Source organism: Gadus macrocephalus, chromosome 3 (genome assembly GCF_031168955.1).
Source record: "Gadus macrocephalus chromosome 3, ASM3116895v1".
NCBI lineage: Eukaryota > Metazoa > Chordata > Actinopteri > Gadiformes > Gadidae > Gadus > Gadus macrocephalus.
Window position 1 is genome coordinate 21411906 of NC_082384.1, and position 22500 is coordinate 21434405.

At 46.6% G+C, this 22500-nt stretch overlaps 1 protein-coding gene across 1 annotated transcript in view; it reads left to right on the forward strand.

The window, feature by feature from the left end:
* The window catches only part of cfap58 (cilia and flagella associated protein 58), a 57911-nt gene that overhangs the window by 4445 nt on the left and 30966 nt on the right, over positions 1-22500 (forward strand). The window contains 5 exon segments of the mRNA XM_060047393.1: positions 1683-1926; positions 3573-3719; positions 11824-11964; positions 15335-15558; positions 22448-22500. The exon segment at positions 22448-22500 is cut by the window's right edge and continues 59 nt beyond it. Of these exon segments, the coding sequence (XP_059903376.1) occupies positions 1683-1926; positions 3573-3719; positions 11824-11964; positions 15335-15558; positions 22448-22500 (809 nt within the window).

Here is a 22500-nt window from a genome sequence, read left to right on the forward strand (position 1 = left end):
GTGCTCCACTTTATAGAGTGGTGTCAGCGGGAGCCACCGGGAAGAAAAACAGCGGCGGGTTTACTTTTGTTTTCAAGCTCGCCCTGCTGCTGCCGTCGCTGTGGAGGAGCTTCAGAATGTACCTTTTTAAAGGCAGTACAAAAGACGCAAACAAAGAAGCGCCTATTTATACCCCAGCCTAATGTAGTCATCCTCCCATCCAGCAGTTCGACTCAATCTGCCCTTTGTAGGGAATTCCATTTCACGGCTGGAAGTTCACCAGGTGTGCCATCAGAAGTAGGAGCTCGGCTCCACGGCCGACTCTCACTTTGATATAATGCCACCGCGGCGCGTCTCGTTCCTTCTCCCCGTGTTGTTTTTCCCTCCCTCTCATCCGGGTGAGTCACCGTGCGTCACGGTGCCAGCCTTTCCCCTGCCTTTTGTTTGAGATAACATTTTATTAGCACCTCAAAAGAAACGTGCGCTTGTTTGTTGTTTCCGGACGTGAACTTTTGACCGAACTAATTACAATGTTGGCGGTTAGAACGGACGCGCTTTGACCAGGTCGAGGGAAAGGAGCATGTTTGCTTCTTTGAGTGCCTCTTTGTGGCGCATTGGGGTGGCACTGACTGCTGTCATATAGCGCCACTGAATGCCGCGTTGCTTTTGGAGGCGTCCTACTTGTTTTTGAATTACTAAAGTAACTTCCATATTCATGAACATTTCCCCCATTCCCCTATTAAAATCAGCTCCCGGTGCACAAAACGGAGCTCGATAAATCAATCTTGAGGTGTGGCTACAGAAGGCCACTCAGCTAAAACGGTAGCATTTCCGTTTAGCATAGCCAGGCAAGCTTTTATTTTTTAATTGTGCATATGTTTTGCCACCGGTCACCCTCCACCAAGTTCATTATATTCTCTATGAGTATTGATGACAACCTGTTGCCTAGATACTGAAGTAATTGAATCCAAATGTAATTTGTAGATTCAAGTCATGATTTATCGTGCCATTCAACGCTCCACCTGAGTGTAATTTCTCATCTCGGTGGCAGAACTTTTATTTGAAAGTGCAGGACAGGACAGCTCATCGTAGGAGATTCCGAATGTGTTCTCAATTGAGTTTCTTCAAGGGTTAGCTTGTTGTTTCCTTAATCCTTTAGCCTTGTCGCTCACCCACTGTTTATCAGCTAGGCATAGCGTCTGATTCACCCACTCAGGCGGCAGCTTCCAACAACAGTCACAGTGGGTAATGTGTCATCACTGGAGATAATCACCCTCGGAATCCTATCACAGACTATAATGCACACAAGCTGCATGTGGTTCCCATTGTAGTCTGACTGTTATGATTGCTCCTCTCATTAATAGACTATATCTTGATGGCACAAGTTTTCAGAAGAAGTTTTGCCTGTGTGTGTTGTTGCAGAAAGACTTCTCTTTCTCCGGGGCCCGGCTCTCAGAGAGGCAGATGATTCTCATCGTTCATCGAACCGCAAGTCTTGTACATCAATTGGAAAGATTGATCTCAAAGGGTGTTTGGCTGCGAATCCAGCCGTTAAGATACGCCTTAGAACTCTCCAGCAGCACAACATTGCGACATGGAGAACCGGCATGGTTTTTTTTGACACGGACATTGAATAAACTACAACTCACAAAAATGCAGCGACCTGGCATCGGTTTCAACTCGTACTCCAACAAAGCCTTTAGTGAGCTGCCGCCGCCGCCCTGTGTTCGCCAAAACATCTCCGTCGCCCCCGACATGTCCCACGGCCTGTGTTCACGTCCACAGGTCCAGCAGCACACGGACGACCTCAAAGTCAACGAGACGGAGATCGCCGAGTACAAGAAGAAGACCTGTGACACGGAGCAGCGACTGGCCAGCCTCCACACCCTGTACGAGAAGGTGGTAGCCGAGAGGAACCTCTACAGCAAGAACCTCGTCGAGGCCCAGGTAGGAGGCTTGTCATCACCGTGCCCTCTGCCTCTGCTCCCTGCTCCCTGCGCTCTGTGTGTGTGTGTGTGTGTGTGTGTGTGTGTGTGTGTGTGTGTGTGTGTGTGTGTGTGTGTGTGTGTGTGTGTGTGTGTGTGTGTGTGTGTGTGTGTGTGTGTGTGTGTGTGCGTGTTTGTGTCACGAGAGAGAGACTGTCTAATCATTTAGTCAAATGGCCCGTTGATTGATTGATTGACTGAGCTCTCCCTCGCTCTCACTCTTTATCCCTCTATATCTGTCCCTCTCGACCATGAACAATCCCATTGGGCACGCATGCCAGTGTGGAAGAGGTGGGCTTTAAAGCCCTGCAAAACAAAGAGGCCGTTTTGTAGCCGGCCGTCTGTCACACGCCAGTGAGCTCATTAGCTCTGCGCCCTGATGTTTGTTGGTTTAAGATAATTCCATTTGATCCCCATTAAAGGGGTGTTTAACTCTAAATCGTGGCTGCCAACTCGATGAAGGTTGGCATCATTAATGCGCGGCGCCATCCAGCTACAGCGAAAAGCACAAAAAAAAACAAAGAACGAAAGTGACTGTCCACGGGTTTCTGTCACAAAATATCACATCACAGGCTAGGGCTTCAATCCAGTGCATATCAAAGAGCCCTTTTTCCCAGAGCCTGCTTTGTTTCATCTTTCTGTCATCGCCCTCTTATGTCCTGTTCTTTGGTAGTTTCAAATGAGAGCTGAGACTCTAACTTCAGTTTGGCACGAGCAGGCGGACCGACAAAGAGCGCCTGGCCCGGGTTTTAACTGGTTCTGGACCTGGGCTGTCATTTCCTGTAGTGACCTGAGAGTCCTCAGGTCCACTCCCCCTCTAAACTTTCTTTCTTCCTTTCGGAGTTTCTCTCTTTTCTTTCTTTGTTTCTTTGATTCTATCTTTGTTTCTTTGTTTCTATCTTTGTTTCTTTGTTTGTTGCTTTGTTTCTTCAAGTTTTTCCTTCTTTCTGTTTTTGTTTGTTGGTTTGTTTGTTTCTGTTTTTCTCTTTCAGTTTCTCTTTCTTTCTTGTTTTTTTTGTCTTTCTTGTGCCAAGTTTTGTACTTTCTCTCTGTCTCTCCTTCTTTCTTTCTTTCTTTTGAGTCAGATTCTTAAACTCTTCTTATACATATTTCTGTTTTATGAACCCTTGCATTGCATATTTTATCTATCTATGTATCAAAAGATATATATATATACTGGTATAGAAGACATATCGTTATATTACATTATACTGCTATATATATGACATATCGTTTTATTACATTATATCGCTAATTATAAATAGATACACAGTTGCATTACATTATATTTCTATATATATGACATACAATTGTATCACATTATATCGCTACGTATAGATGGATACACAGTTGTATTACATTATATTGCTATATATATGACATGTCATTTTATTACATTATATCGCTACGTATAGATGGATACACAATTGTCTTACATTATATTGCCGTATATATGGATTGTCATTTTATTACATTATATCGCTACATATAGATGGATACATAGTTGTATTACATTATATTGCTATATATATGACATGTCAATTTATTACATTATATCTATGTTTTTACACCTATTTCTCTCGTCCCTTCCGCTGGCCTGTTTGCCAGGATGAGATCGCAGAGCTGAAGAGGAAGCTGAAGTTCAAGAGCCTGGAGATCGAGCAGCTGAAGGAGGAAATCAGCGGCAAGGAGGCCACCATGTCCCGGGAGCACCAGGACGCCCTGCGCGTGGAGAGGGACAACGAGGGGCTCAAGGTAGGGCATGTACCCATGACTGGGCCTGACCCACTTACTGGGGCTGACCCATGACTGGGGCTGACCCATGACTGGGGCTGACTCATGACTGGGGCTGACTCATGACTGGGACTGACTCATGACTGGGACTGACCCACCTACTGGGGCTGACCCACTTACTGGGGCTGACCCATGACTGGGGCTGACTCATGACTGGGACTGACCCATGACTGGGGCTGTCTCATGACTGGGACTGACCCATGAATGGGACTGACTCATGGACTGGGACTGACCCATGACTGGGGCTGTCTCATGACTGGGACTGACCCATGAATGGGACTGACTCATGGACTGGGCCTGACTCATGACTCACTCATGACTGGAACTGACTCATGACTGGGGCTGATTCATCACTGGGACTGACTCATGACTAGGACTGATCCATGACTGGGGCTGACTCATGACTCACTCATGACTGGGCCTGACTCATGACTCACTCATGACTGGGACTGACTCATGACTGGGACTGACTCATGACTCACTCATGACTGGGACTGACTCATGGACTGACCCATGATGCATCCTTTACAGGTTTTGGTCCCAATCAAGATGAACCATTTTCATTGGCTGTACATTGAACTATTGTCCGGATGGGACACTGTGTACATGCTGAGTGGGAACGTCTTTTCGACATGGCTGCTCACTTCTATCTCTTTTTCTCAAGCAATGTTGGGCAGATGTTTGTGGAATAAGAACCTTTCGCTGCTGCAGTGCTGCTATTGTCGACGTAGATGGGAATAAAATTGTGAGTCGGATTCTGACTGATGGCAAGGACGTTTGAAGTACCTTTTCGCAGCCTTGCTCCATTCCAGAACACTTTATCAAGGCTCTCGTTCACAAAATGAATCATCTACCTCCCTGGGAAACATTTATTTATTTATTTGTGTCTTTCATTTGTTATCTAAACGTGTGCTCAATCAAACGGGGTAAATAGACGGGGATAAGGGGTTGGGGGCAGCAAAACCAGTAAAGCAGCCAAACTGCAAGGTGTCTGGGTGCATTCCCGGTTATGTGGCAGAGATGCCACAGGGATGTCCAGGTTAGGGATCCCAGCAGATGGTTGTAGTGGGGAGCACCGGAAGGGAGGGAGGAGAGAGAGAGAGAGAGAGGGGAGAGAGAGGGGGAGAGAGAGGGGGAGAGGGAGAGAGGGAGAGAGGGGGAGAGAGAGGGAGAGGGAGGGAGGGAGAGAGAGAGAGAGAGAGAGAGAGAGAGAGAGAGAGAGAGAGAGAGAGAGAGAGAGAGAGAGAGAGAGAGAGAGAGAGAGAGAGAGAGAGAGAGAGAGAGAGAGAGAGAGAGAGAGAGAGAGAGAGAGAGAGAGAGAGAGAGAGAGAGAGAGAGAGAGAGAGAGACTCTCTTCATGGCTAGATGAATAATCCTGGGCTGGACCGGGTGTGTTTACAGCCAATGGAATAGCATTGTGTGCACAGTATGTGTGTGTTTGTGCATAATGGTGTGTCAAAAGGTCTTTTTGGAAGGATTATCCGTATTACAATAAACAGAAGCACATGCACTACCTTGATTTGATGAATCGGATGGGGATCTTGTAAAGCCCCAGTCACTGTCTCAGGACGAGGTCTTTCTTCAATAAATGACGATTTATACCTTCATCCATCATAAGGCAGCCATCGCAGAATCACAAGCGTGCCGCCGCGTTCTTCTAGGGAAAATGTTAAGCGAGCACATAGTTTCGGCGGTCAGAAAGACTCCAGGAGACCCCCTCAAGGTCTGGCATCATGCCCTATCCAGGGTGTGTTTCAGGCCGGTCCAAAACATATCGGACACCTGACATGCATCCTCTGTTTCTCTCTTGGGACAACCTGTAGATGAGATTATCCTCCCTATACCCTGATCATCAAGTGGGTAAGGTTTGACGAATGCCTCCTGGAAGACTATTGGAGTGCGTTTTTTTTGTTTTTGTGTCGTTGGATGAAACAACTAGCGTCTGTAGGAAGAATCCGGTTTAATGTGATAATGATGTTTTTTCCATCGTATTAATTGTTATTAGAATAGGGTGAAAGAGTATTGTCAGACTCGTACTGATGAAATGCTTTCCACAACGCTTTTTCGTAGTTACCCTAGTGACACTTTTTATCGTAAAATATAAAAGCCAAAAAAGGATCTGTACTATGCTCCCACATGAAAGCCAGGACTGGGTTTGTAGGCATCAGCCTACTCAACCAAAATGTGTGTTTTTCTGAAGCACCACCATTTTGTTGCTCGATCAATCAGAAGAACACCATGTGTCCGATCTGTTGCCTTTTTTTTCTTTCATTGCATGTCTGAAGGGTTTGGTGTAGTCCAACTGTTAGGGGTCTATTTCTGGTGACACAGTGTACCGCACTCGTCTGCCGAAACTATTAACCACTGCCAACCACAGACTCGTTTACAGACTGCACTATTAGATATCCAGGAAATACTTTTTCTGTTAATGAAGTGAATCTTTTAAATACTCTTCAATGTTCCAGAGATAATTTTTATACTATCGGCGTGTCATCTCCTATTTAGCATTACGAGTTGCTTTGCAGGGGAAAAAAATAAACAAATGCAAATGCAAGCAATAGTTCATCATTACAAAACGTGCAGATGCCCTCAAGGCAGGATGTTTAACTGAGACTCCAAATGAACATCCGGCCTCAAATAGACTCATGGCACAGTTCATATATGGTTCATATTCTCCCCCAGCCCTTCCTCTTACAACACAGACTCACAAGCACCCTTGCTGGAGGAGACCATGTCAGGATTAATATCAATTCTCTGCCTAGAGGGGCCTACAGTACTCCTTCTGTCCTTAAGCAGTAATGTCAGGGCTCTCAAAGGACAGAGAGTGTGAGTGGGGCTCCCGTGCTTCACCATACAATCTCCCCCGCCACCCCTGCACCCCTGTGAGCCCTTGAGCTGCACTCAAGGTCCAGGCTCGACTCTGGGCCTGCCGCCCAGCATGCTTCAGGGAAGGACCCCGCGTGGCGGGTGTCCCCTGCTCTCGCCTGCACACGCCAAGAGGCCCTGGAAGAGCACAGTTACCGCCATCAACGGCGGGGTCTCGCCGCAGGCAACCCGGCCTCCCTCGCCTCCATCCCTGTTAGCCGCTGATTGGAACACCCGGTCACCCCCACGTCGTTATCGGCGTTGCTTGCCGAGAGGAGAGTGCTCAAAGCGGGAGGTGGGGGTCCTTAAAGACAGGAAGTGGAGACAATCAAAATCGGGACAGGCTCTTTTTTTCTTGCCAGCCGTGAGCTATCCTTCACCATACCTTTCAAACACAATATGCCCTTTCTAAAAATCCAATTCAAATTTCTCCTATAATGAGTGTTCGGGAAGCATGAAAAGTCAAACGAGACGAACAGTATCTGCCATCCAGGCAGAAAGATGGCCTTAATTTCCAGCCATCGCAGTCGGACGTTTTGGATGACAAGTTCAAAAGGCATGCTGAGACGAAAGGAAATAATTCACATTATAGGTGGAGGTATTCAGAGGGAGTGCAGACACTGAATTAACTTTTGTACAGCTCTTTATAATGGGCAATAAAAAAAGTGAGTGCGTTGGGTTGGAAAATTATATTTGAAATAAGAAATGTAAGAAAAAAAAAGAATTCCGTCTTCTCTTGGAGAGGTTTGTCCCAATATAAATGGCACACATTTAGTCAAGTGGTTCTTCTAAATAATGATAATATTTATAATGGTAATTGAGGGTAAGTTTACAATCACTCCCTATTGCGGAGTTCCCGGTCATATGAATTACCGGGTAAAATGAATACCTTGCACAGCGGGCGAAGAATATCTACTAGCTACACGATTTCTCAACCGGCAGCTGAAATATTTATACGTTTACATATACATTTATACACCCACACTACCTATGTCTCTCTGCATTCCCCATCTACTGTACTTCATATATATATATATATATATATATATATATATATATATATATATATATATATATATATATATATATATATATATATATATATATATATATATATATATATATATATATATATATATATATATATATATATATATATATATATATATATATATATATATATATATATATCTTTTGTGATTTCCTTAGTTCTGTTGACATTCCTTATGATTCTCCTCTCGTTCTCATTTCATGACTGTTATTTCTTCTTTTATGCCTTGAAATGATTAGCCTTGAGTAGTGATAAGAAGCCGTTTTTACCTTGATGATTTCAAACCATGACTTTGGACATTTGACTCACATCCTGCCCCAAGAGCTGCCGGTTTGAACTTCACCATGATCTTCTGTGAACAGAAAGACTCTGAAAGACTTTGAATTGGTACTGACCCTGAGAGGAAACACTAACCCTACCACCAAACCCTTAAGGTGCGGGCACACCAAAAGCGTATCCCGCGTGCCATGTACGCGCGTAACGCAGCTAAAATGTTGCTTGACCATTTTGTGTCAAAAATGGTCCTACATACGCAGCTACGCGCCTGTGGCTGCGCTGGATTTAGGAGTCCGAGGAAGGAAACCCAAACGCCGCCGTGTCTGGGTGCATGATAGAGCTTGAATCGGGTTAGATTAAATAATCTCGGATATAAATAACAATAATCGGGTTAAATAACTTCACATGGTGTGTCTGGTGTGTTTCCAGCATTCGTAGTGTTGATCGGCAGAGAAATAGTCCGCCAAGACGTTGAGGTTGCTGAGCAACCAGAGACTCTGTCCATGCAAGTGAACGGAGCATTCACTCTTCGTCATAACTATCAAACCAAACATCCTTCACATTCACCGAGTGAACATTATGAAAGTAAAATGCACATTTCTCGCTAAAAATGTTTCCATAAACGCATTTAATGGCGTAACTATGTTACTATTTCCACCCAGAATAAAGAAAGATGTCGGCCGTATGCTTCTGTGCAAGGGTCACTACTCTCTGCCAGTGACGTCGGGTCAAGCTCCACGCTGATTGGCTATTGCGGCTAAGTATCACGCGTATGAGCGTAAAAAGTTCAATTTTTTGAACTCCTCGCGTACGCGCGTATATGTACGCGCGTATATGTACGCGCGTATATGTACGCGCGTATATATACATGCCTCATACGCCCCTAACGCGAGTAAAATGTTGCTTGGTACGCATGATACGCGTGTACGCACCTCATACGCGCGTAAACCAATGCTTCCCTATGGAAAAATTGCAGATTTTATACGCGTGGTACGCGGGTAACGCGTTTGGTGTGGCCGTACCTTTAAACCTGACCTTGATATGAAACCCTAGAACTTCTTCCAAACCCCCAAACCAAAAGCCAAACCCTAAACCTGACCCTGATAGGAAACCCTAGAATTACTACCTTACCCTAAAATCCTGGAACTAAATCTTACCCTAAAATCTCTTTGTCTCTCTCTCACACTCTCACTCTCCCTCCCTGATTATCGATCCCTGTTCCCATTCACACATACAGGAAATCTTCCAGAACTTTGCAGGGTGACACTGCATGTGTGAAAGGGGCTGCTGTCTATCCCCCTTCTCGTGACAGACAAACGCAGTAACTAATGGGTGTGTGTGCACCTACTTACGCAACGAAAATAGGTATTTTCTGCAATTACCGACTGGCACATTTTGTTATTTTCTCCCTTTGAGCTTTGAAACCTATTATTTTGTGCAACGCATTTAAGGCGGTCACAACTAATTGATACTCATGGTGTTTTTATATAATCAGCACCATACATAAAAGCGGTAAACAATGTGCGTGACACAAAAAAGCATACAAATGCTTTTTTTTAACACATTTAATCGCAGTATTTTATTTCCTCTTTACAAGCACAGCAGTCCTCTTCATAAGTGCCTTCAGTGATTTGATGGATCATATTATTTTTTATCTGTAACTTCAGCCCTCCTCTTTTTTTTTTTTTAACCCTGGCACTACATAACTAGTCGATGGGGAAACGCATAATAGACCACCCACCTCCTCAAAATAAAATCCCGTGGCATCTGTTCGGACCTCCCTGCCAATTTGTGAGGTGTCAGGGCGCTGATCTTGTCAACTGCCCCTTGGTCTCCACACTGTCCTGCAATTATCCATGTGGCGCACCCCCGTGACACAAAGTCAATAATTCTCTCTGTAGACGGGTCAGAAATTCTGCCTGAATATCACACCAACAACAACAGCAACAGCAGCGCCATCTTGTTCTGCTCGTGCGACCCCCATCCCCCCCTGTCCCTTGTCAAAGGGGGTCACCATCTAGATGTTTCCAGATTTGCTAGTTGTGGCCAAACATTTCACTCCTCTGGCTAAGTCAGTTATTCCATGTGGAGATTCACATCCCCCCCTCCCTGTAAAGCGATAAGCCATTCATACATTCATATAATGCCCCCCCCCCCCCCCCCCCACCACACTACACCCCTCCTCCCCCCTCCAAGGAGGCGCAGACGTGAGCTTATGTTAAGCTAGGTAGCTTGTGTTTATGTAGCAGTGTGCTTGGTTATGTGTGGCCCAATTCGTCATTAACACAATTTGAAGCCTCATTAACCAACCCTTTCATGGCATATTATCGTTGGATATTAGTTTTAAATACATAAGGTCTAATATCGACATGGCTGGGATAAGTGCGCTTTCATTGCATATTTTATCGAAGCCTGTTCCTCCACAGTGCACCACTACAGGGACGGGGGCAGAGGATATTGCTATGTTCATTAGCCTCATGGTGATCAAAGCGTAGGATTTATTGTGTATTTTTTTCCCCCCTTCTGAGTGAGATGATTAACCAGCCCAACAACGGTCGCAGCGGTGGGCTCCCGCGAAATCTATTTCTTATTTGGCTCTTCCTCCCAGAATCTCATTAGGCCCTTCAGTCAGCGGTCGGCCCGCACCACGCCCCCCCAAGGCGTGGAGCGGCACTGTTGATATTAATTTAGCCGTGTTTGATACGAATCAGGACAGTTTACGGCCACGTTTTCACATCGCATGAGTCACGGTTGGCGGCGACTCCCGTCTCTCCCCCCCCACAACCCCCCCCCCCCCAACCTCCAGGACGCAAATTAAACTCGCACAGGCCGCATCCACCCGGCGAGGGTGTCGTTTGAGTGGATGCAGAAGGGACATGCATTTCAGATCCGACAGATTCGTGTTTTTGCATTGTCCATCACACCGGCGAGGCTCTCTTAACTGTTTGAATTATAAACATCCCCAGCCCCAAAGGCGTCCTCATTGACCAGTGAAGTAATGTGTGTCTGCTATTCTTTGCCCGCCGCTATTTGTGTGCGAGACGAGAAGATGGAGCTCCCGGATTTGAATGTCACCGCTGCAACGGAATAAGATAGATGTCCTCAGCCCCTTCATTAATTCTTCCACCGAACCCTCCTCCGGTCGGAGCGTCTTTAGTCTGAGACGTGAGGTAATTAGCGGTGGAAGAAGCACGCAGCCTCTGTTATTTGTACGAGGGATTGTTGTACACCGGTACGTATCTAATTATGTTGTGATGGCGACATCACAAACATCTCCGGCGTGCTCAGCGGCAAACATGCTCGCAAAAAGGCACATTCTGGGGGAAACGGCCTGTCCTACAAACACCTTAGCAGGGGCACTGATGAGAAATAAACCCCTTCGTTCCCCGACCTTGATCAGCGGAACCGAGTGTTGTACCTGTGCAAGGAGATCATCATGTGAAACACTAAAAAATTAAAAATTCAATTAAATTAAAAATCCATGTTTCATGATTCAATTCACGCCTTTATCCCTCAACCTGAACTTACCTCATGACCTCTCACTGGCGCCCTCAGCTCGGCTGCCCAGACACTTAGGATCCTGGGTAGTCCCTTGTCCGACAGAGCGGACACATGGTTTCCCCCCACTCCCCCCCTGTGTTCACCAACTTGGGCTGTGATGTAGTCCAAAAGTTTCCTCTACGACAACCTCGGGGCAAATCCAGTCCATGCATGACATTGTTTTGGAACAACAAACAAATGTGCAGGCAGTGTACACCTATACATATGGGTCCGGGCTTATGTGAGTGTGTGTGTGTGTGTGTGTGTGTGTGTGTGTTTGTGTTGACTCTGCCTCCGTGTCTCTCTCTCTCCCTCTATAACAACCTGCTCCAGGCGAAACTGCAGCTAATGAAGCAGCAGGCGGAGGAGACAAGGCAGCGCATTGACGGCCAGAAGGCAGAGGAGCGGCAGCTGCAGAGGACCATAGCCGAGGCTGACGCTGAGGCAGCGCGACAGAAGAAAGAGCTGGACCAGGTAAAGGGGGGAGGGGGGAGATAAGGGAGGGGAGAGAGAGAACCTGGACCAGGTAAAGGGGGGAGGGGGGAGGGGGGAGAAAAGGGAGGGGAGAGAGGGAAGAGAGAGCTGGACCAGGTAAAGGGGAGTAGGGCTTAGATCGGTCCCAGAAAATCAAGCCCGACCCGGCCCGACCCGGCCCGTGCCCGTTCTGTCCGAGCCCTGCCCGACCCGACCCATTAAGTGTAATTATGAGCCCGAGCCCGATTTCAACCCAACCTTTTTTTAATACAGTAACTTTGTACACATTTGTTACTAGGCCTACTCTGCTAAATATATAGGGATAATGTATAGAACGCCGGTTGTTATCGGGAACTACTTGCCAAAACGAAAAAATAACTTCACATGGCGTGCCTTTTTACAATTTATTCGTTACCAGCATTCGTAGTGTTGATCAGCTTATAGTCTGCCAAAGACGTTGACGTCGCTTAGCAACCGAATACGCTGGGGTTGACAAGTTACCGGACTACTACCCATGCAAGTGAACAGAGCGTTCCATGGCATTGAGAAGACCTGTGTAATAAAGGCCTATAATATTTCTGTTTATGGCATAGATTTCTCCTCAGATTAGGCCAATAAAGCAATGATAACAAAAATAAAAAAACACTAGATCAAAGGCCTGGCCCGACCCGGCCCGAGGATAGTGGCGGGAGGGAGGGAGGGAGGGAGGGAGGGAGAGAGAGAGCCTGGACCAGTTAAAGAGAGAGAACCTGGACCAGTTAAAGAGAGAGAACCTGGACCAGGTCTAGACAGAGAACCTGGACCAGTTAAAGAGAGAGAACCTGGACCAGGTCTAGACAGAGAACCTGGACCAGTTAAAGAGAGAGAACCTGGACCAGTTAAAGAGAGAGAACCTGGACCAGGTCTAGACAGAGAACCTGGACCAGTTAAAGAGAGAGAACCTGGACCAGTTAAAGAGAGAGAACCTGGACCAGGTCTAGACAGAGAACCTGGACCAGTTAAAGAGAGAGAACCTGGACCAGTTAAAGAGAGAGAACCTGGACCAGGTCTAGACAGAGAACCTGGACCAGGTCTAGACAGAGAACCTGGACCAGGTAAAGAGAGAGAACCTGGACCAGGTCTAGACAGAGAACCTGGACCAGGTAAAGAGAGAGAACCTGGACCAGTTAAAGAGAGAGAACCTGGACCAGGTCTAGACAGAGAACCTGGACCAGTTAAAGAGAGAGAACCTGGACCAGGTAAAGAGAGAGAACCTGGACCAGGTCTAGACAGAGAACCTGGACCAGGTAAAGAGAGAGAACCTGGACCAGGTCTAGACAGAGAACCTGGACCAGGTAAAGAGAGAGAACCTGGACCAGGTCTAGACGGAGAACCTGGACCAGGTAAAGAGTCAGGTCAATGGGGGAGAAGGGGTGCTAAGAAAGGGAAGGTCAAAAGTGTGGACAGACAAAGAAAGAGAGAGAGGAGGGTAAGGATGAGTGAGAGTGGGAGAACCAGAAAATCAGGGAGGAGGCGCAGGGGGGGAGGGGGGGGGGGGGGGGGGGGTGTTGTGAAAGAGGCCTTTCCTTGCTTCAGTGAGCTAACTGGCTGTCCTGATCGCTGTGGGGAGGATGAAAGAGAGCAGTCTGGGCGCGCTCCAAGCTCATTAAACACAGAGCCACCGTCTCCTCTCTGAAGCCCCGGAGCCTTTTAGCGACCCGCCACCCCGAGCCAAGGAAGAGGCAGCTGTCCGAAAAGAGGCAGCGAACCTCAACACCCCCCTGTCCCGACCGCGTTTGATATGCACAGCGCTGCCGTCGGCAGGTGAAGGTGGGGTTGATAACAAGTTGATAAGCCCAAAGGGTGGGATAGAGGCAGAGGGCTGGGGGGGGGGTCAAGTTGCCTTAATATGTCAATTAATGGGGGATTGATGTGTGTGTGTGTGTGTGTGTGTGTGTGTGTGTGTGTGTGTGTGTGTGTGTGTGTGTGTGTGTGTGTGTGTGTGTGTGTGTGTGTGTGTGTGTGTGTGTGTGTGTGTGTGTGTGTGTGTGTGTGCAGGCCTTGGTGCGTGTGTCTTTGGGTTTGAATGTGTCGGTTCCTCTTAACACAAGAGGAACCGACACAAGATCACACACACACACACACACACACACACACACACACACACACACACACACACACACACACACACTGTCTTTTTGTGTGTGTGTGTGTGTGTGTGTGAGTGCGCATGCGGTTGTGCATCCGCATAACCGGCGTAACCGTGTGTGTCTGTGGGCTTTTATCGCTGGGCTAGAGGATGGGACATAAGCCAATGAAAGTGTGATTTTTTTTTTGATGGCGATAAACATAATTGTGTTTATGAGGCTTTCCCTTCTCAGCCTGCTTAGTGCTCAATCTGTTTATTAGGGCTCAACGACTCTTGACCAACCAGCGAGAGAGATGGCTGAACACTCCAAGACATACTGCAAATTACACATGCAGATATATAGAAGATAGCGAGAGAGAGTGAGAGCAGGACAGAGAGAGAGAAAAAGGGCAGCAAACTGTGAGAGTTTGGGGAGGCTAATGCATTTGAATCCCAATGAGAGCCAGTGTACTATAAATGCATCGACTCAGAGTGCTGTAAGACACTTCAGCGCCTCATTCAACCAAATGGCCTATCTTTCATTAGACAAGGGTGTCAAGCAAAATATGTGATTATTAAAGTTAGTTATGAAAAAGGTTGCAAGCCAAATTCAGCTTTGAGAGGTCAAAAGAAAAGATATGCACTTATAATAACTTATTTGGTTTCCATGGGTAAGACTCTGTAGACGACCTCGACAATTTGTTTACTTTAAACTCTTGAACTTTTTTAGTTTGTTACTCTCTCTGTCTTTACTGTTTACTGCATCTTATCTGAACCAAGGGTCTAAAAGGTTAATTTCTACCCTTTCCCTGGTGATGAGACAGCATCCACACATGAAACTAGCATCCTTATCCCTTTCCGTTTGGAGTTTATATTTTCTCCCCGTGCTCATGTTGGTTTCCTCCCACACCAAGAAGACGTCCTTGTTAGGTTTAATATTTCGCCCTGGAGTTGGTCCCTGGGCACTGCACTGTGGCTGCCCACTGCTCCCAGTGTTGCCAGTGATAGGTTAAACGCTCCCAGTACTACTAGTGATGGGTTTAATGCTCCCAGTACTGCCAGTCATGGGTTAAATGCTCCCAGTGCTGGCAGTAATGGGTTAAATGCTCCCATGCCTCCCAGTGACGGGTTGAATACCGAGCCTTACCGGGATAAAAATAAGTATTATTAAATGAAAAAAGGGCCAACATTTTTTTAGAGCACCCTTACCAGACATGAGCCACTGACATCTCCCCCCCCACCCCACCCCCCCCCCCCCCCCAGGTATACAGCGAGCTGGAGATCCTCGGCTCACAGATGCTGTGCCGCAACGACCAGCTACGGCTGCTCCACCTTGAGCTCAAGACCAAGGACTGCCTCCTCGCCAAGACGGACTTCCAGTACAGCCAGCGGCTGGAGGACATCCGCCTGCTGAAGCTGGACATGCGCAACCTGAGCCGGGAGAAGAGCATCCAGAGCCGGCTGGCCTCCAACGCCAAGGACCTCAGGTGAGGGTTTGAGTAAGGCTAATGGCTAAGACTCGCATAGATATACACTGTACTCACTAGACATCGCATTCGGCTTCTAAGTATGCGTCAACAATGCCGCCATCTTGCCGCGGGGTAACAACCCACCTGAATGAATAAACGTTGATGAGACAGAGGTCCTTTCTCACTCAAAATCACTCTAAATTGCCTTATTTTTATGCAATCTTCAAGCAAGCTGGTTTCTGACATTCGTCTTTTTTTTTTATTCGTCTTTTTTAATTGATGACAGTGTGGGGGCATTTTGATATGATATGGTAATGAGTTCCACAGAGAGGGGGCAGAGAGAGAGAGAGAGTTCTGTGACTGGAGGGAGGGAATCATCCTTTGTCACATCCTTGTATCAATGTGTTTCTCATGCCATTATGTCAGTAATAACGTGCGCATTATGTGTCATCATTCAAGTAGCGGGCTGTGTCCCACAACGTTTGCACTGGACGACGGATAGGGAGGTAAAAAATGAATGCATCACACAGAGATAATCAGAGGCTGTGAATGCACAAGAAAAAGGGGAATATTCTGCAGTTTTTACTTATTCAACCAGGCAAGTTGTTAAGAACTAATTATGACTTACAATGGCGGCCTGGCAGGTGTAAAAAGGGGGTGTGACGGCTTGACAGTATAAGTGTTGGCGTGACAGGAAAATGAAAAAAAGGATAAAACATTGATTTGGAAGTGGTGGGACAAGCCTGTGGGACAGACATTTGCAACAGCCGTGTGGGACAGACTTGTGAGACTGGCAGTTCAGCGGAGCACAGAGCCAGGGTTAAACGAGTCGTGGACGGCCCACCAAACTGTCTGAAGAGGTAGTTCTCCACAGGCATACATGGTTCACGGACTGCAAGAGACGTGCTCCCAGCTGGAGATGAACATTCATTCCTGTCCTACACATAAAGCAGTAGATAAATTGTTTCGTATAGCCTATCTTCACCCTTACTTCAACTGATGTGTTGTGCATCCTAAAATGTGATCTGACCGTAACATCGCAGTAAGTGGGCACAACTTCGGTGACGTAGCCCTCTATTCTTGAATCGTCCGAATTCCTTGTCGGCAGTGTACTTTCTACGAGATCGAAAACTTCTAGACCTTCTTCTGTAAACTCGTCAATTATCACGTAGGCCGCGGCTATTACAAAGGCCTTTCTGGTCGCCATTTGTTTGTTTACAGTTGGTTTACAGTTTAAAACTAACGTTTAGAACGTTGTCTAAAAATCTTTCAAATCTTATTGTTTAAAGTCACTGCGAACGTTCGCCTATGTTTGCCGATTCTGAACGCACCTCTGGAATCCTGAAAGGGAAGACAAACATCTTGTGGCTGATCTGAATTCCCATACAAACCAGTGCCATTGCTCATGTTTTAGGGTTATGCCCAGTAGCAGAGGCCTTTGCTGCTGCTTAACCTTCCGAAGCCTTCACCCGGTCCCCAGTCGCCTCAACAATTAACCAATGAGCCCGCATTATGCACTTGTATTCCGGGAGGGCTTTTCATTCTGCAATTATTTCATTATTAAACTTGAAGGGAATGATCTTATCTCTGGGCTGCTCGTGGCAGATGCTCAGGGGAGATTACATGATCGCGCTCCCTTGCTGTATAATGCATCCCTTTTACAGACAAACACATTTCATCCACATCGCACACAAAGCATAACGCAAAACGACCGCGCTAGGAGACGTGAACAAAGAACGCACGTCACTTTGTACCAGGGGGGGATGAGATTATGCCATATGATTCCTAATGAATCGTGGCTTTTTATTTTTTATATTCTTCATTTAATGCTTTGCGTTTGTAGCGCCACACGTTATGAATAAAACAGTTATCTTCCAATAACGGGAGACACCGGAGTGGTCTATTCCGCTTAGACCAGTTACCAACAATAAGATATTATTTACTCTCATCTTCAGTGTTATTGTCGCTTGGAGCATATTGTTTTGCATTGTCAAGGCAACGTCAGGTTGATTGTGTTTTTGCCCGTAGTTTTTAATATTGGGTTGGTAGCTCCTCGTTTCCGACCTGTCGAAGGCAGAGGTGTTCGTTTGTTGAAAAAGAACACACGGTCTTGGGATCAGTATCGGCCAATCAGGATTAAGTATCAACAAGGCTGTGGTATGAACCCAAATGACTAAAATAGAGATAACTAAAGTGGCTGGATAATAATAAGTACTGGTGTGAGCTGATGCAGTATGTTACCATGGAAAAGCAGCACATTTTCGAATCAGTGATGGATTCTGCGTAGCGCTTAGCTGTTTGCCACAACAAATAGGGGATGCTTATCCTCACGGGGCCTTCAGTGCAGGCTCGCGGGCAGCGCGCCAACAGGCTTTGAACGGGGTTGTCACGGCTCCATGTTAGTTTGGAGTTGGTCCAGAGTTTAATAAGCAGGAAGTTCTTTTTGAAATCCTGTCTTAAAGTACGTATAGGCTTCAGGCTTTGTTCATATCCATGGCATCGGATTTGGTGTATAGCACTCGCGTCATACAGGACACTATTTAATTCGCTCCATAATGAGTGGAATAAGCTCCATTCCGTAGCACTGTCTTGTGGCTTCCATCTTCCGGCATGTCTTCCTCCTTGCTCCGTCCGAGAGAGCTTCATTACAACGGTACGCGGCTAAACGGGGCCATGTGGACACCACGTGACACCAGGAAGACCATTCAGACAAGCTGGCTCTGAGGAGTATACCCCTGCTCGTCTCCCCGGCCGTGATCTCGAGCCGCACTTTGATAACTCGGATGACGGAAGCAGCTCCCTCTCTCTCTCTCCCCTCTCATGTGTCACATTGCGGCTCTGTTCCCGCTGTCCCGAGACGCCGCCGCCACCGCCGCCGCCTTCCTGTACCCATATGGCTCTCTAACTCTGGATGTACACTGGAGAGGAGTGGAGCCTCGCTGTGCTATTCACAGCCACGGGCTCATTAGGTGCTAAGCCTTCCCTACGACTTTCCCCTCTGCCGGAGATCAAATGCTGCAGACGGACAGATGGATTCTTAGCTACTCCCCCCCCCCCCCCCCCCCCCCCAACAAACACACGCACACAAAAACACACATACACACACTTGTACACTTATACACATAAACACATACAGTGGCACACAGACTAACGCATATAAACACAAACAGTGGCACACAGACTCACACCTATAACCACACACAGTGGCACACAGACTCACACGCACACGTACACAAAAACATCTAACTTGTAACAAAAGCCCTTTTACATCTATTAGATATACAAAGTCACACAGAGACACAAACACACACAGACACACACACACATACACACACACACGCACACACACACACACACACACACACACACACTCATTTGCGGCCACACAAACAGGGGGATTATACATATTAGACATGGCCATTTTTCAATCCATAATTATCATATTAGCCTATGACTCCTTTCCACATTACCTAATGGCCCCATCCTTGACTGGCCCAGTCAATGTTCACTGCAAGCTTTTGCTAATCTCTGTGTAGCATCATGTCTGCTGCCATTAATAAATACTGTTGGCTAGTGTTGTTTAGTGGTTAGTGTATCTCAGCCCGCACACTGTCCGTCTCACTCACTCTCGCTCTCTCTCTCGCATCATCGCTCTCTGTTTTTGTTTTGTTTGCATCTTCGTGTGTGCCGGTGTGTCTTCATTTGGGTGTGTGCTTGTGTGTTTTGAAGATACCAAAAAAAACATGCCGATCAGCCGAACAGGGATCAGCCACCCGATGTGGATTAGAAATCGAACTAGGGCACTCATCCTCGTTCCATCTCGTCTCATTGGGATTGCCCTGTTGGGGCTTCTGATGTCCCTCATGTGGAGAGATGATGAACGCTGCTCTATGCTCTGTCATTTTTCTTCCCTTTGTCATTGCCATTGTTATTATTTCCTTCAGCTTCACACATACACGTAATTCGATCCACAACACACCCACTCAGATGGGCATGCGCCCACGCACACGCACGCACTTATGTAGAATGGAGTGCCAGAAGGGTCAAAACTACACATCTTGGAGACGTTTGTTCACTAAAATCCACGTAAGATACAGCGTTTAAGGTTTAATAATACCGTCTTTAACACTGTTGTGTTATGCCGGCGTAAAAAACAGCGTTTTGGTCAACGCTTTTAACGCATTGAATAGCGCATTAAATAACATGTTCAATAGCCCATTTTCTGTCCAATTAGTTCATAATCACTGGCTGCGAGAATCAAGAGGAGGAGCTAATTTGACCGCTATCAAAAATGTCCTACTAAATTTCTTAAATAGCGTTAATAAAGCTTTCCAAAACGCTGTCTTTTACACCATTGTAGAGTTGAGGCAAAGCAGCCTAGAAGACAGCTTTCTTTAACCACTAAAACGGCGCATTTATCATAGATTTTTCTTTAATTAGAAACATCTGCACTGAGACGTATTATTGACCATTTTGGCCTTCATACACATATGGAAGAAAGCAAAAACGCACACACACACACACACACACACACACACACACACACACACACACACACACACACACACACACACACACACACACACACACACACACAACCCAGGTTAGTATGTGAGAGCTTGTGCACACAAAGAATCAATAGTGATGCATAGAAATGGCGGGGGTTGAATAAAGCAGCGACGTGGCGGCGCTTGGTCCACGGTGTTGATTAAACTCTGAGGCACAGGGGGAAGCCGTTCTGTGTCTGCCCGCACCAGCCAGAGTGAATCAATCAAAGTCACATGCCACCCACATGCACATGTATGCCCGCAAACGCACGCACACACTACACACACAAACTGCACACACATGCAAACTACACGAATGCACACACGCAAACACACACGCGCACAAAAAAGCAATGCAGCCCATATCAGCATCAGGTCTTTCAATCCACGTCAGTCACAGTTAATGCAAATGTCCTGAGTATGCCAAGGGAAAAGGCATAATTAGGTTTCAGCTTTTTTCTTGTGTATCTCCCTGACAGGAGCACACACACCTGGTATGTCCTCCTCTGCAGAGAAGGTCAGGAGGAAAGCTCTACTTTTTCTCCCCATGAACGCGTCCCTTCGTCCTCTACAACCGTGGACGTTATTCTCTGGTGTGCGATGGGCACTAAGACCCACGGTTCAGACTGTTGGCAGTTTCCCTTCTCCAGCCATGTGGACTTAGACATGCATGGCTTCAACTCTGAGAGGAGCATATGCCACTGCTTCTGTCTTCCACTTGTCACCATGACTATTGCCTTCATGGGTCAGCAGTCATCTCGACACGGTTCCACTGTGCTTCCTGCGTTCCAAAAACCTGTCTTCCACCCATGCATCAATGGACGCAATGGAATTCTGACTACTTTGTCAATTATCCTTTACCATTGTGTTTAGAGATGTGTATTTTTATTGCTGAACCGGCCTTGTTATGCACACTCGACTAGAGCACAAAGACACAAACAATGCAAAAGCTCATTTAGAAGATCCTTTGTTGTAAACAAGCTAATGGCCATATCTTGCATTCATATCTCTCTCTCTCCCTCTCTTTCTTTTTTCTTAGCTCCCTCTCTCCCCATTCTCTCTCTCTCTCTCTCTCTCTCTCTCTCTCTCTCTCTCTCTCTCCTCTCTCTCTCTCTCTCTCTCTCTCTCTCTCCTCTCTCTCTCTCTCTCTCTCTCTCTCTCTCTCTCTCTCTCTCTCTCTCTCTGGCTAATGAGCAGTCACATTATGGCTATTTTTCTCCTGGTAAAAAATAATCTCATTGCCCCAGTAGATAGGAATTTTCATGTCTGGTTTTCCACTTAATTGGTTAGCAGACGGCCAGTCTGACGCCTTACCTTTGAATCCTGGGCGTCAAAGGAGGCTCGTTGGCTAGCGGCGCTCACTCATATAAATGGGATGAAATGCTTCGACATGTGTTTTTAGCATTCTGGGATGATAAGGGTTCAGTCTGATGAGCACGGTCTTGATGCATCGATTCCCTCAAAAACGGTTCCCTCAACCTGTTTGTCGTGTCAGATCCGGACCATTCTGTTGCTTATGATGGTGGTGATAGTGGGGATCTTTACAATGGAAAAGCACTGATCAGTTAAATCCTTAAGGTCATTCCCGCCACCTCTTCCATCCCTCCAAGCCATTGCTGCGTTTCCACTCCGCCCTGAAATCCCTCGTTCCATCACCCCTTTAGTTCCTGTAAGACTCAACACATTGTTTTGTAGAGATATTTTTTTTTGCACTATACACATCATGTGATATACTATGCGGCTTGCATTGTTTGTGTTGATTTATGCCTATTAAGCCTTCTGTATTAAAATATGACGTCCTATCCTATTGTAAGGTTAAGGGGTTCAATTCCCAGTGAGCCAGCAAGGGCTAGCTCACTGTGGTAAATAAGGCACTTTATATAAAGGCGTCGAAAAAATGGCATGCATTACCCTTTTGCGCCGAGGAAAACCAGGCCAAACTGGTAGCGGGTGTTATAGGGTCAACATAAGACCTCAGATTACAGTGTTTTCGAGATAGGGTTCAAATGAGATACACAAGTTGATACTCTGCGATGTACACAGTCTCCTGGAGATATTCTAATTCCCATAACCCTCGGCCCACTCGCATCATACAAACCCATCGGCATATGATGTGGCGTGCACATCTTCAACTTTGTAACGTCCCTACTTCCCATTCTAAAGCTACCAGGGTCAAAGGGGGCAGCGGTCCTCAAAACGTGTTTCACTAGTGTACCACCTCAAAAGATGTGAGGAACAAACAAGTACCACAGTAATCCCTGAAAGTACCGTAAACTTCCCCCCCCGTTTTGACAAACACTGACGGGGTAGAATGTTGTACACCGCTGACGTTGGGTTGAATGTGCGTCTGTGCGTTGCAGACGGGAGCTGTTCCACATCCACAAAGAGCTGCTTCAGGAGAGGAGGAGGTTCT